The sequence below is a fragment of the Helianthus annuus genome, chromosome 5 (assembly GCF_002127325.2).
Source record: "Helianthus annuus cultivar XRQ/B chromosome 5, HanXRQr2.0-SUNRISE, whole genome shotgun sequence".
In the NCBI taxonomy this organism is placed as follows: Eukaryota; Viridiplantae; Streptophyta; class Magnoliopsida; order Asterales; family Asteraceae; genus Helianthus; species Helianthus annuus.
The window spans coordinates 113,904,255-113,920,227 of NC_035437.2; the positions used below are offsets into that span (position 1 = coordinate 113,904,255).

Consider the following 15,973-nt stretch of genomic DNA (forward strand, 5'->3'; position numbering starts at 1 on the left):
ACAATGAAGTGTATTGTGTGATTATGCATGGTTATGTGTTAATTTGGAAAGACTTGTCAAATATGTGAACTTGGTGGTGAAACTGTGAAATTGATGTGAGATGGTGTGCTTGTGTAAGATATAGTAATTCAGGGTGTGTAGAGTAATTAGTGAAAATTAAACTATACTTAACCCTAATCCCTTGTTCACTAATCATTTTCACAAAACCAAAGCACGTACTGTATTCTCTAATCCCCTAGCAATCATTATCACCATCATCATTGGCAAGCTATTCATCACTTGCGATTCCGCATTTTTTCTCTAGAATCAACACAAGGTAAATGATTATTGATTATTTGATTGCATCAATTCTTGATTCTTGTAATATGTGAAAACCCTAGCTCTCATATGATACTCTGTGATTTTGATTTGATTCTGAATTATTGATGATGATGATTAGTTGTATGTTTGATAGATTATTCCTGTAATGATTGTTGTTGTTGATCATAGGTTGATTGATTATGATTCTGCCGTCAATATGTATGAAATTAGGGTTAGAAACCAAGAAACGTAACTGCTTTAATTTCAAAGATCGAGTGATTGATATGTTACTCAGAGTTTTGTGAATGTATATGCTTGTCTGAGTTTCGCAACCCTAATGTATATGTATATGATAGTCTGAGTTTTGGGTAATGCATAAGGATCCGAGTTTTAATTGTATGTCATGTTGTCCGAATTTTACTTCCTTTTTAGTGTGTCCGATTTTCTTAAACATGAGATTGTGTCCGAGTTTTGTGAGTTAATATCATGTCCGACTTTTAAAACAACACAAAGGGGGTCCGACCTTTGCACTATGTCCGAGTTTAACCCCCCCCCCCCATGTTGTCCGAGCTTTATTAAGGGGTGGGAGTTTGTCCGAGTTTTGACACAAGACATGGGGTCCGAGTTTCATGAGAAACCCCCATGTCCGACCTTTTGAACCCCTACCTCATTTGGTCCGAGTTTTGAACCCCCAAACCCTAACCCCTGTCCGACTTTTAATCTCCCCCAAGAGTTCTGTCCGACTTTGTGGCCTTGATTGCTTTGTCCGACTTTTAAACAGGGGAAGCCCCCCCCCCCTCACTTCTTGTCTGAGTTTTAAGAAGGGCAAGGCCCTGTCTATTTTGTGTATGATTAATATGAGGCCATGTATTGTATGTTAATTTATGATTGGATCTGTTAGATGTGTATGCTACTGTGTTTAGCCACAAACTCTGATTAAGCTTGATAACGATGTTAATATGTTAAGTATGTTAACGTTGGCAATTAGGTTAAATATCCACGGTAGATTAAACAGTGAAAATCAAAGACGTGACGCATGAATTATGTGAATACGATTAACTGTTTACGTGATGTATGATTCTATATAATCGCATGATACTGAATGCAACTGTATGATCCTGTATGTATGAACATTCGATGTGATATCAGACTGTACACAATAAGCACACAAAACACAGTTGCTTGATTACCAATGACTCGTAAACCCTAATTGGATACAAACACTTATATCGTATCATGTGCAATATATCCTAGGTCGTGTGTAACGGACTTAGACATTTGATAAACCCTAGAGCATAGCATACCGAGCAAACCAAGGTGAGTTCACACAGCCAAGGCATGGGATTCCCGGGTGGGAATTGGGTTGGAAGAATTGAATTGGATAAATTACTCGTACTTACATTATTGCTAGACTATAGACCATCATCCTCAGGTTAGTCAGGACACTTACGTAAATCCTACGTAAACTAGTATCTACCATTGTCTCCCGGGTCGGGAGGACACTTACGTAAAACCTACGTAAACTTATACCTACTACTGTCTTCCGGGTCGGAAGGACACTTATGTAAATCCTACGTAAACCCCACACGTACCACTGTCCTCGGGGAAGGGCACTCACGTAAATCCTACGTGACCTTGTACGTATTCCTGTTCTCGGATTAAGAAGAACACATGGTCGCAAATAGTCTAGTAAGTATAAACATGGGAAGCCCCCATTAGTAAGGTTAAACGTGGGAATCCCCCACTGGAAATAAATATATAATTACGGGAAACCCCCACTATTAGTACATGCATATGTGGGAAGCCCCCACCAAATGAACATACGTATTACTGTTACGAACTTACTATCTGTGAACTCGCTCAACTAGTTGTTGACTCTCTGCTGCATGCCTTGCAGGTCATTAGGTACATGGAGCTTGCACATGGAGGAGCAGGTCGTTGTGGGCATGGATCATGAATGCTTAATTAAACACTTATGACATTTCATACATTACTATTTATGTTGGGTTTACTTACATGCTTCCGCTACCTAAACAATGTTTGGTTTTGAACATCAATCATGTCGTGATGAATTACATTATCTACTTTTATTATTAAATGTTGTGTTCGATATGATTGGTGGCTTGATCCTGGTCAGTCACGCTCCCAAGCGGTGATATTCCGCAGGTGGATTTTGGGGGTGTGACATTGATGGAGTTTAAAGCTAAAAGCACTAAATTTTAAGCTAAAAGCACTAAATTTTTGCTGTTAGGTTCGTAAGTTTCTTGGTGGTGTTGTTATATTTTAAAGTTTCGATGTAATTTTAAGCTGAATAAGTATTATTATGTAATTTTTAATATCATCTGATTATTATGTAATTTTTAATATCATCTGATTATTGCAGATTGGTAATTTTGATGTAGAAGTGAAATTGTTTCTGAGTTTAATTAGATTATGTTGATATTGTACCAATTTATGTTAGTGTATAGAGAACATCTGCTCTAAATCATCATATGCTGATCTAACGGCTGTTTGACTTGCTACTGTTGTCAATTGATCTGCTGTTGCCAACATTTGTTTGACTTGCTACTGTTGGAAACAGGAGAGGCTTTAACAGATGTTCGCAATATCTTTGTATTCTAAATGAATAGATTTTTTATCTGAGTTATGACTAAATGATGATTGCTGATTTGTCAATTTTTTATCTGAGATTTTTTATCTGAAGTTAAAATACATTTCATTTCAAACTACTGCTCTATATTTAAATGTCAAAGGTCTGGCCCACATTCAAGAGTGCAAACTACTGCCCATAGCCAAGAAAGTATAATTTAGCAGATGTTTCCTTTGGCAAACATATAGCATAGCAGTGGTTTTGAAATTGCCGGTAATTTCAAATTCAAAATGCCTCGGATATGTACTTTGCAATTAATGCACGTCACCCAATCACTTCTATCTTATGGTAAAGGCATCTTATAGGTAAATGAATAGGTTAATTGTAATTATAATAACGTGTTTAATTTTATATTTTTCGTATGTAAATGCATTAAAAGCCTAACGAGTGTCGCATCATATTCTTTAGTCATAACCGCCTTCATTGGGTATATAAAATACATTGGGCAGTGGTTTTGATCATTACCGTTTTCATCCATCTACTCAATCATCTTCAAATGTTTGTTGACGAGATTTTCACAAGGCTCTCTGCAGAATGGAAAAATTTGGGTTTCAAGTGATTGTTGACGAGATTTTCACAAGGCTCTCTGCAAAAGATATTGGCCGTTTCAAGTGTCTTTCCAAGAATTTTTATAGCGAATTGTCAAGTCATGCATTTCAGATGATGCATGCTCTCCGAAGTGGAGATTCAGTACAAAAGAAACTACTAACCTTTAAAGACACGTCAATTGTCATTGACGACGTAGTTGCTGGTACTTTGGATGTTGTTTGATGCAAAACCTTAAGTTTTCCTAACATTGTCCACTCTAGCAACTTACGTATTCTATCGTCATTTAATGGTTTGTTGTTAGTTTGCAATGAAGGGATTTGCTGTCAGTTGATTCTTTGGAATCCAACTACAAGGCGCTATAAGGTTTTGTGTGATGACTACTTCAATTACAATCATCATTGAAACTCTGATACTGGTGGAATTTATTTTGATCAGTTCAATGATCTGAAAGTGCTGAACATCAGATGTTACCGTAATGTAACTGCTGCTCATGTTTACTCCTGACGTCGTGAGTCATGGAGAACAATAAATATCGGTAGCGTAAACAATTATGGTTCAAGTGGTTATTCATGGTCTACAGGAGTTTATGCTGATAAAACCATATATTTTATGGTTTCAAATTATTGGTATCCACTAGGTGAGAGGAATATCGTTGCTTTTGATGTTCTGAGTGAGAGTTTCAGAATGCTTCATTTTCCCGAGAGTATTGTAGTCAATCCTTGCCAAGGGAATTTTTTGACCATTGCAAAGAGGCTGCATTTGATTGTTATTGGAAAGTCTGCTGAGCTAACTGCTGATTTGCTCAGATATGAAGAAGAAGGCTGGATGAAGGTGTTTATTTTCAATAATCCTCGTGTAGTTGATTATGTAGATAGGGGCCAAAGGACTAATATAATTGAAGACAACAAGTGGCTGATAAAGAGAATCTGGGGGGATATGATTGAAGTTGATCTGAGCAACGAACTTCTGAAATACCTCCAACATGTTGACAACTACAATGGTACGAAAGGAGCTTTGCTTATCGAGACTACTGTTTCACTAATTGATTAGGAATTAGGATCATGTATTTTATTTAATGTTATTTACTGTTTTGTCAATTGTATTTTTTATATAATTAGTTGTGTTAAAATTATTAATCAAAGCTCTGTTATTTGCTGTGTTAAAATTTTATTGAATGAATATTGATGTTTGAGAGTGTAAAAGCTTGTAATATTGGCAAAGGTCTGTTTAAATGATCAAAGCTCTGTTATTGCGAACAGATGTTTCAAAATAAAACAGTGGTTGATACATCTGTTGACTTGGGTACAGATGGATGAACTTTGTATGTTGTTTGACACTTGTAGTTTTTATATAATTAGTTGTGTTAAAATTATTAACCATGTTTGTTATTTAAATTAAGTAAATAAATATTTAGGTTTCAGAGTGTAAAAGCTTGTAATATTGGCAAAGGTATGTTTAAATGATCAAAGCTCTGTTATTGGGAACAGATGTTTGAAAATAAAACAGTGGTTGATACATCTGTTGACTTTGGTCAACAGATGGATGAAAACAGATGTTTGGAACTACTGTTGAAAAAACTGTGGTTGAAACCGCTGTTTGGTTAAAATGGTGGTTTAAAATCACTGTTGGGTTAAAATAGTGTTTTGTGGAGGTTGAAGGGGATTGAAATGACTGATGGGTTAAAATATTGTTTTTTTGGAGAAGGAAGATTCTTGAATTACTGTTTATATAATGACTGTTGTTAAAGCTCGGTGTTTTCATCCACTGATAGTTATAGTCAGCTACTGTTTTCATTTTCAGCTATATAATATTGGCAAAGGTATGTTTAAATGATCAAAGCTCTGTTATTGGGAACAGATGTTTGAAAATAAAACAGTGGTTTGTACATCTGTTGACCAACAGATGGATGAAAATAGATGTTTGGAACTACTGTTGAGAAAACTATGGTTGAAACCGTTGTTTGGTTAAAATGGTGGTTTAAAACCAGTGTTGGGTTAAAATAGTGTTTTGTGGAGGTTGAAGGGGATTGAAACGACTGATTGGTTAAAATATTGTTTTTTTGGAGAAGGAACATGCTTGAACCGCTGTTTATATAATGACTGTTGTTAAGGGTCAATGATTTAATTCACTAATAGTCTATCCACTGATAGTTATAGTCAGTTAATGTTTTCATTTTCAGCACTGTAAACTACTAATATTGATTCATCAGTGGTTTCCTAACAACTGTCATCCATTATTCACAGAGGTTTTCACGTGGACAGTACTTAACCGTCAGATCTTTTGAAACCGCGGCCACGTCAGCATTAACTTTTTCCACCTATAACACCATGATCAAAACCCCAAACATGGTTTTGACTGTCTAGTCGAATTCAAAATTCCTTTCAAAAGTAGTTTTCATCAAATTCTCTCAAATCACTCATCTTCTTCTTTCGTTCTTAACTACCTTTGATTTATCATGGATCTGCCATGGAAAACCCGTCACAACTACGTGTGTACACTTGCAAAAACAAGTAAAAACACAGATTTTCATTCCGTGATTGATGCACTTTCATCTTCAAAGTACAAAACTTTGTTGACCTGCAATGAAACCATCTACGTGGATACCCAACGAGAGTTCTGTAAAAATGCAAAGCTTGAAACTAAGGCCAAAAAGACCTTAGCTATTACTTCATCAATAAGGGGAATTCCAGTGCTCATCACACCTCAAACCATTTCAGAGGTTTTTGAAATCAATGATCTTACAGGTAAAAGGTCTTTCCCAAAAACAGAGTACCAAACTGATTTCACCAAGAGAGGGTATGAAGAAGAAATGAAAAATGATACTTTAGAAAATGGCAGTTTTCCACCTGCTCCGAGGTTTTTATTCCATACCCTGCTGATGTGTGTGTCAAATAAAACAACAGCTTTTAATGAAATACAATTGAAAATTCAATACCTGGGCTATGCTATCATGGCTGAACAAAACTTTAATTAATCTCGGGAAATTTTCAATGATATGGTTAAGAATGTTAATAAAAAATCATTTTTATTGTTTCCAAGGTTTTTAAGTTTTTATCTTCAAAAGAAATTTTCAAAGGATAATGCACATGTGCTTATCCAAGGAAATCCTATTCAAATAAACAGTCTAACTTCTGAAACATTCACAAGACTGTCAAAACCTTCAAAAACCCAAACAGAGGTACCTGAGCAGAATTTAGCAGCAACAACTACTCCTCAGGCCCCTGTTGTTGAGCCCACCGCTCCTGGTGATCACAGAAGCACAATCCCATCTGTGAAACCCACACCAAAAATCACCAAAAAGACCAAAAAGAAAACTATCCAAAAGCCCTCCAAACCCACCAAAAAGGTGACTCTGGAAGACGAGATCCCAGAGGTAACACCAGTGACAACCCAAAAGTCACCAGAAACCATTGCTGCTACTTCCCCACAGCAGATGGAAGAAAGATCTCAACCTGAGCCTAAAACTCCTCTTGCATCCTCTCAAAAGGATCAGGTTGTATCAACAGGGACACCACAATCAATGATACCTCTGTTGGATGCACTTGATATAGCTCAGATAAAAATCAGTTCTTCTCAATCACCTGTCAATGAGAATATACCACAACAAGTGACTGAGTCTGGTGTCTCTATCTCTGTTAACCCACCAATAGTTGAGGAAGCTACACTGCAGGAATTACAAGTAATTCCTGTCAGTAGTTCAAGTGGAACAGCTACTACTGGTGTTGAACCCACTGGTTTACACCTGGACAGTAGTTTCATTAGTGAGACTCCCTTGAAGGCAATTTCTTCTTTAGGAACCACAATGCCCACTGGTGTATTTCCATTATACAATGGTGACCTGAAAATGGTAAGCTCTGCTGAAGAAAGAAGTCCCCAGTACCGAGAACAAGGGGCATCAGTGGATATTTTTGGGAAACTTTTCCTAAGTCAACTACTGAAACATCCACCACTGGTGGGAAATCAGATGATCCCATTAACTTGGGTGATGGTTTAAAGTACAAAGAATTGACGGAGAGGGTTGATAAACTTGACACATCTGTTGCAGAAATCAAAACTATGCCGCAACAGTTGTTACAAGCTCAAAAGGCTACACCCACTGCTGCACCATCCGCAACATCGGATCCATCTGCTGCTGAGGCTATGGCATCTGTTTCAACCTCTGTTACACAAACAAAGACAATATGCAAATCAACAGCATGAAGTTCAACTTCAAATGGTCAGAAATGTCATGGAAGATAGGTAGAAAGATACTCAAGCAGATATCAAAGCCATTAAAGCTCATCTGCTTCAAACTACTGGCACTGCTCCTCCTTCAATCATCTATGTTGAAAATCCTGATGATGTCAAAAAGTGGGAGAAAACTAAAGGGAAGAAGAGAAAAGAAGATGGTTTATACATGCCACCAGATCGAATGTCCAAACTTGTGGTAGAAATCCCAAAGCCAGATGGTTCCAAAAAGGTTGATGAGACTCAAAATGCATTTGCTGCATTAAAGGCAAACATGAAAGGGTCTAAAAGGTTTGAGGAGGAGAAGAAAGTTTTGATGGAAAAAGAAGAGCAAGGTACTTCTAAACCTAAAAGAAGACAGCCTACCAGAAAAGCAAGTCAACGCAAAACCACACCTTCCAAAACCACCAAACAAACTCCTCAAATTCCCAAAAGTTCCTCTCATCAAACCTCCAAACCAACAGATGTATAAACTCATGTTGTATCAACAGTTGTTGGTACTTCAGTTGTTTCAACAGATGTTATCTCAACGACTTCCATCACTACTACATGTTAGCATCCTTTATCAAAGAAGGAAAGAAAAGCAGATGGATGAATTAACAAAAGAAGAGAAGGCTCAAGAAGATTACATCATCAAAATGGTTTTTCAGACATTTACGGAAGAAAAACAAGACTCAGCGCAATCTAAACTTTAAGTTTTTATACTCTAAACTTTAAGTATTTACTGACTGACTTATTTATTTATTTTATTTATAAGTCTATATAAATATAACTATAATCATCGTTTATATTTGTTATGCATGGTTTTCTAAGAAACCACCCGTGTTTGCACAATCTAAACTTTAAGTTTGTTAGACATCTTTTATTAACTTTGTTAAATATCTTTTATGTTTACTTATAGTTGTCTTTTAGCTATAATAAATAACACGTTTTGGTACAATATCTATACACATATTTATATGTTCTGTCAATATGTGTTATGCATAGTTTTCTAAGAAACGACCCGTGTTTGCACACGGCTCTTACTGCTAGCCTACTATAATAAAAGAAACCAAGTTTTGCACACGTGTCATTCATAGGATGTATCCTCAAATCTATACTTATCTTATATTAACTAAATAAATAAATAATAAATTAATATTAAATCTTATCATACTTTAATAAAATATTACCCTCAAATCTAAATTGTTAATTTAATATATTTTTAAAATAAATACCCCTCTTTCCTACTTATTTTATATTAAATATATAAATAATAAATTAATATTAAATGTTATCCTAATTTATTAAAAATATAATTTTTTTTATTAATTGGTATACCAAATTATATTTATTCAACTCGTGTAAAATGCGGGGTTTTTAAAAATATAACTTTTTTATTATTTACTATACAAAGTTACATTTATATAACACGTGTAATACACGAAGTTTTTAAAAATATAACTTTTTATCATTTGCTATGTAAACTTAGATTTATTCAACACGTGTAATACACGTGGTTTTTAAGGATACAATTTTTTTATTATTTGGTAGATTTTTCAACCCGACTATACACGAGTTTTTTTAAAGATAAGACGTTTTAGTATTTAATATACAAAATTACATTTATTTAATTTGTGTAATACACATGGTTTTTAAAGATATAACTCTTTTTTAGATGTATTCAACACGTGTAACATACGAGGTTTTTAAGTATGTAATATTTTTATTATTTGGTAGATTTATTCAACCCGATTATACACGAGTTTTTTAAAGATACGACGTTTTTAGTATTTAGTATACAAAATTACATTTATTTAATCTGTGTAATACACATGGTTTTTAAAGATATAACTATTTTTTATTATTTGATATATAAAATTACATTTATTTAACCCGTACAATATACGGGGTTCATTAAGATATAATTTTTTATTATTTAATATATAAAATTACATTTATTCAACCCGTGTAATATACAGGGTTCTAACCTAGTAATTACATAAAAAATCACTATCTTTATCTCTCATTTCAATTAAATAATATTTTTTATACATTTATCATTACCTTTTTCTCCACTCACAACCACTTTCAAAATATTAAAAATTTAAGAGTTAATTGCCAAAATCGTCCTTGAGGTTTGGACAGGTTTGCCATTTTCGTTCAAAATGACACTTTTGTACCAAATTGCCCCCAACGTTTGTAACTTTTTGCCATTTTCATCCAAACCATGCACTAACTTAGTTTATTTTTCTGTTAAGTTGAGAATATTTGGATGAAACTGGCAAATATAAAACCACAGGGACGATTTTGGCAATTTACTCAAACTCTTTTAAATTTCTTTTATTTAATTAATTTTATTACATATATAATAGAAAAGAATATACATGCAATTTTTATATATGAAAAAAATAATAGCTTTGTCACATAATTTTTATAAATTTTCATCCAACCACTAACTAAGTTAATTTTTCTATTAACGCGAAGGATGTTTATAAACTAAGACAGAAATTAGTTTCTAATTTTTTATATAGATCAGTTTTATAAAAATAAAATCTACTTAAACCTCTAAATTTTATAAAACTAAAATGTTGGTGACCTTATTGAAAAATGTCAAATAAAAAAATCTTATCATATGTACTAAGTTTGTAATTCATCTTCAACTCTTTTAAATTCGCTCCTAAGGAAAAACAAAAGCCAGTGCACCCCCCCTATCAAACAACGTATCGTTATCAAACCTTAAAATTACCCACCAAATTGTAATTATAATGTTATGAACCTAAAATTTCTTTACTCAAGCCACTCAGAATATGTATTAGTTAGGTTACCCTCATAACTTTAATTAAATAAATATTTTATTTCTACCAACATATTTCCTAGGTGATCAACACATTTAAAAAAATATGTAACGTTTTACAATTTTTTTCTATCTCTACAACTGATAAATACTAAAAGTTGTAATCGATTGATATGTGTTGCACATTAATGACGTTTTCTCTTTATAAAACTGATTTATATAAAGAAGCTGTAAATTAATTTCTGTGTTAATTTATAAAATTTAAAACATCCTTCACCTTAACAGAAAAATTAAACTGAGTTAGTGATTTGGATGAAAATTTAAAAAAATTAGGTGATAAAACTATTAATCTTTTTTTCTCTAAACACTCCATGTATATTCTTTTTTATTATATATGTAACAAAAATAATTAAATAAAAGAAATTAAAAAATGTTTGAGTAAATTGCCAAAATCGTCCCTGTGGTTTTATATTTGCTAGTTTCATCCAAATATCCTCAACTTAACAGAAAAAATAAATTAAGTTAGTGGTTTGGATGAAAATGGCAAAAAGTTTCAAACGTTGAGGGCAATTTGGTACAAAAATGTCATTTTGGACGAAAATGAAAAAAATGCCCAAACTTCAGGGACGATTTTGGCAATTAACTCAAAATTTAAAAGGGTGAACAATATTTCCTATATATTTATATATGAGCACTAACATTTTTCCTCTCATCCATTCATAACTATTCCATATAATATATGGAACACACTCACAAAAATATAAGGAATCCAATGTAAATATTGTTAATGATAGATCAAAATACTTTTCACCTTTATTTTTAGGGGAAAGTTAATGTAAAAATAAACTTAACGTACAAAACATACGAATTGCATGTAAAGGAAAAAGTAGACGGTGGCATTTTTATAATTATCAGTAACTATCAAAGTTACTCTACAAATGTACCTGTAGAGTAATTTTGATCTTTTGTAGAGTAATTTTGTTCTTGTAGGGTAATTATCAAAATTACACTACCCCCCCTCAAAAAAAATAATAAAAAAAACCTACCCCCCCCCCCTAAAAAAATAATAAAAAAAAACCTAACCCCCTACCCCCAAAAAACTGTAGAGTAATTTTGATCTTTTGTAGAGTGATTTTGGTCTTATAGGATAATTATCAAAATTACACTAACCTCCCCCCCCCCCCCACCCAAACTAAAAGTTAAAAAACTAAAGCATAAAGCTAAATCGCATAACTAAATGCTAACAAAATTACTCTAAAAGATCAAAATTACTTTACATGATTATTTTACAAAATTACTCTACAAAAGATCAAAATTACTCTACAGGTTTTTGGGGGTTAGTTGAAATTTTGATAATTACTCTACATGATCAAAATTACTCTACAAAAGATCAAAACTACTCTATAGTTTTTTGATAAACTTGCAGGATAATTTCGATTCACTTGTAAAAGTAATTTTGATGCAGAGTAATTTTACAAAAGTACTCTACAAAAAATCAAAATTACTCAAAAAGAGTAATTTTGATAGTTACTCATAATTACAAAAATGACACCGTACTTTTTTATTTTTTCTTTCAATACGTTAAGTTTATTTGTATTTGATGTTTATCCTTATTTTTATTGTTTACCACGCGTAAAGCTTAGATGGTTTCTCAGACTTTTATCAACTTTTATCGACGATCCCACTTTTAATTATTTAATGCTTAGACTCTCTAAATAAACAAATGAACACTATGTTGTATTTACATTCCTTATCCACATTAGTAAAAGATTTCAAATACCATAAAGACGTATTTATCATAAATGAGACGTAGGGATTGATAAAACTGGATTTGTGGGCCGAAAATAATCAAATGAAAGTCGGCCCATTTTTTAGCTTTATAAGCAATTTCACTCTGCCTCTAACAAACAACACGAAAAAGAGAAATAGGATGAGAGAGGAACTCGGTGAAGATTCATTATATTTGGTAATGTTTATTATTTTTCTCATTATAAAAAAACTCTTCATAAACTGCAATCCACTCACATATAAACATGATATTAGACTTTTCTTTTGATTTTCCCTCTAATTTCTATGGTTTACCTCTTTTCTTCACTTTATGATTATTTCTTATTTCGCATCGACTCTTCTTTGTTTGGGATTTATTCTATTTATTTTTATGCTTTTGAGTTACTTTAGAGATCAGGATTGAGAAGCAGTTTCGTTTCGCAACAAAAAATTCTCTTAATGAAAATTAATCTTTAAAGAAATTTAACTTTGTTGCAAATACAATTTTAAAAGGGGGACTTCAATCACACATAAAATTTCTTTCACGTATTTTGTTTATGTTATTTAGAAAATATCCATGAGATATTTTCTTAATTTTAAAGAATCAAAGAGCACATGAATAGGTAGAACTTTGTTTTAACTTTAATATCTTCGTTATAAGACTGTTATTATCATTTTTATTCAGTTAAAATTAAGGGAATATGTCACAGAATAGTAACCAAGTTTCAAAAGTGTTCTAATTAGGTCACTCGTATCGTTTTTGTCCCAATTAGATAACTTAACATTCAAATCGAGTCATGTCCTTTTTTCTATGTGTCAAGAAAAGAAAAAAATGAAGAATAAGATGTTGGGATCAGATTATTCTAATATATGAAATTATATTTATTAAAAATAAAAACACTTTAATTACATTAAAAATTAAAAAAAACAAGTTACAATTCACGTCATCACTCAAAGTTAGCATCAAATAAAAGAGAAAAAAGAAACAAAAATCCACATCACCATGGTTACTTATGAAATGGATGAAAAGACCCTTAATTTTAATGGAAAATGAATGTTGAGTGACCTGATTGGAACACTTTTGAAACTTGAGTGACTTAATTGGAACACTTTTAAAACTTGGTTACTATTCTAAAAAGTTACCCCTAAAATTAAATAAGATCTCTTTTAGAAAAATATCTTCGTTATAAGATTGTTATTATTATTTTTATTTAGTTAAAATAAAATAAGATCTTTTTTAGAAGAATATCTTCGTTGTAAGATTGTTATTATTAATTTTTATCTAGTTAAAATTAAATAAGATCTTTTTTAGAAGAAATAGATTATTAGAAAAAATACTAGAATTAGAATCAGATTTGATTTTACCAAGGTTGTCTACATGTTACTCTTCTCTTCTCAGACCCTACCTTAACTTTGTTATTGGACTCTTCTCAGACCCTACCTTAACTTTGTTATTGGTGGGATTGACTGAGTATGATGATGATGATTTGATTTAACCTCCATGCTCAACAACTATTCATTTGAATTCCTGTCAGTTGGCATTCAATCATCAATGGCGGATGCACTATATCTACCTGAAGATATTGTTCACCTGATATTTCTTCGATTGCCTAGAAAACCATTGTTCCGATTGAAATGTTTATCAAAGCATTGGAATCGTCTGATTTCAGAACACTTTATAAAGTTGAGATCAAGACGAATGATGTTTCTCCCCAGCCTACCTTTTCACGCAATTGACAACACTGCCACAAGCGAGGACATGACTCCATCGAAGATGATCAAGCTTTCCTCTCCTTCAATTAACACGGGAAGTTATAAAGAGGTCACTATTGTTGGATCGTTCAACGGGATAGTCCTTTTAGTCCTAGAATATTTAAATACGATCGTTATCGATCCCAATTCTCCATATGGACATCATATGATCCTATACAACCCATTATCTGGAGAGTTCAACACAGTTCCTCGCGGAGGATCATATAAGTCATATAACTACTATGTGTATGGATTTGGCTATGGTACAGCCGCAGATGATTTAAAAATTATTAGATTAAAATATCTTCGCTTCGGTAGTAATTATGAATCAAAATCTTTTGAGGTATTTAGTCTTAAAACTTGGTCATGGAGCAGACCTTCCAAGTTAACCGATGACTCTTGCTTCTGCGACAGCTATTCTTCAGGTATCTTTGCAAATGGATTTTTGTACTGGAATGCCACGAGAAATTCGGGTTCCCCTCTTTATTTGATAGTGACTCTAAATATCAAGACGATGGAGTTTTCAAGGATAGAAATTCCAGATAGATATTGGATGCATCGTTTGGGTACATATAAGGGGCGACTTTGCATGATTTGCTCTCAAAATAATGTGGAAGGATACGAATTAAGGGTGATGAACAAACCATGGTTATGCTCTTCGGAGTTATGGTCAACAGTATGTTCGTTTCCATCCTCGTTATTGCATATTGATTTCGCATCTGATCTTGGGACGTTGTGTATTCTGGATGACGGGAGATTGCTAACGTTGAAGTCGTGTAATCAACTCATCATCTATGACATGTTGAAAGATTCGTATATGGAGGTGGACAACTTGACGAGTTTTATCCGAGTAGGGAAGTTGCAATCTGTGGAATACATCCAGAGTTCGATATCACCATCGGATATATGTTCTGTTTTCATATAATCATTTTGAACTCAGTGGTTATGTTCAGCAAGCCTATGAATATGTGGTTTTTAATTCTTAATTGTTTAATGTTTAAATTGGTGCATTTTAATTATAACCATGATACAACATGTCAATAACTAATAACTATGATGCACCCAAATGTATGTGTTGACAGTGTTTATTGGATAGATGGAAATTTGTTTCTCATTTGTTTTGGAAACAAGTTATTTGCCATTGCTTGGTGTATCTATTGTTAATTTTTCACGTCATTGTTCAAAATGTTAAAAAGAAGCTAAAAAAATCATAAAGATGTGCAACTACAGGCTTTCAATTTTTTGACTAAAAAAATCATAAACATGTGCAATTACAGGCTTTCAATTTTTTGTTTGATTGTTAATGTGAAAATTCTTAGTAAATGATTGATTGTTCGTGACATTACGCTATAAAGAGAACTAGATTAGAACTCCGTGTATTACACGGGTTGATTAAATATATTTTTATATAATAAAAAAGTTGCGTCTTTAATTACCCGTGTATAACATGAGTTGAATAAGCACGTGTACTACACAGCTTGAATAAATATAATGTAATCAGTTAACACACACAGTCGTCAAAATACGTTTTTGGTAAAAAGAACTTTGATATACTATTTACATATTAGAACATTTTACTTTGTTTTTTTTATTTTCTATTATTAGGTTATAAACTTGTGTATTACAAAAATTATAACATTTTACTTTGTTGTTTTTTTAGTAACAGGTTAAAAACGTCTGTGTTACATGTGGTCGGATCAATAAAATATTAAGTGTAAAAAATAAAAAGCCTCAGGCCCTCAGCCACCATCACTAGAGACTTTTGAGTATGAAATGGATCTATTCACAATTCAAAGAAACGCAAATTTTGCACACAAATATACAGTCGGACCATTAAATCCACTTATCTCTTCTTTCCCCATTCATGATCCATTGCTTTGTACCTAAATATTAGTTTTTATTCTTCCCTATTTTATACATGTAATCTCAATCAACTAATCAAAACTCAAGAG

The 15,973-nt window shown here is 32.7% G+C and overlaps 1 protein-coding gene across 1 annotated transcript; it reads left to right on the top strand.

Moving 5' to 3' along the window:
• The first annotated feature begins 13,821 nt into the window (after positions 1–13,821).
• On the top strand, positions 13,822–14,946 carry LOC110943475 (F-box/kelch-repeat protein At3g06240). The gene has a single exon (XM_022185224.1). The coding sequence runs from the start codon at positions 13,822–13,824 to the stop codon at positions 14,944–14,946; it is 1,125 nt and encodes a 374-aa protein (XP_022040916.1).
• The last annotated feature ends 1,027 nt before the right edge of the window (positions 14,947–15,973 follow it).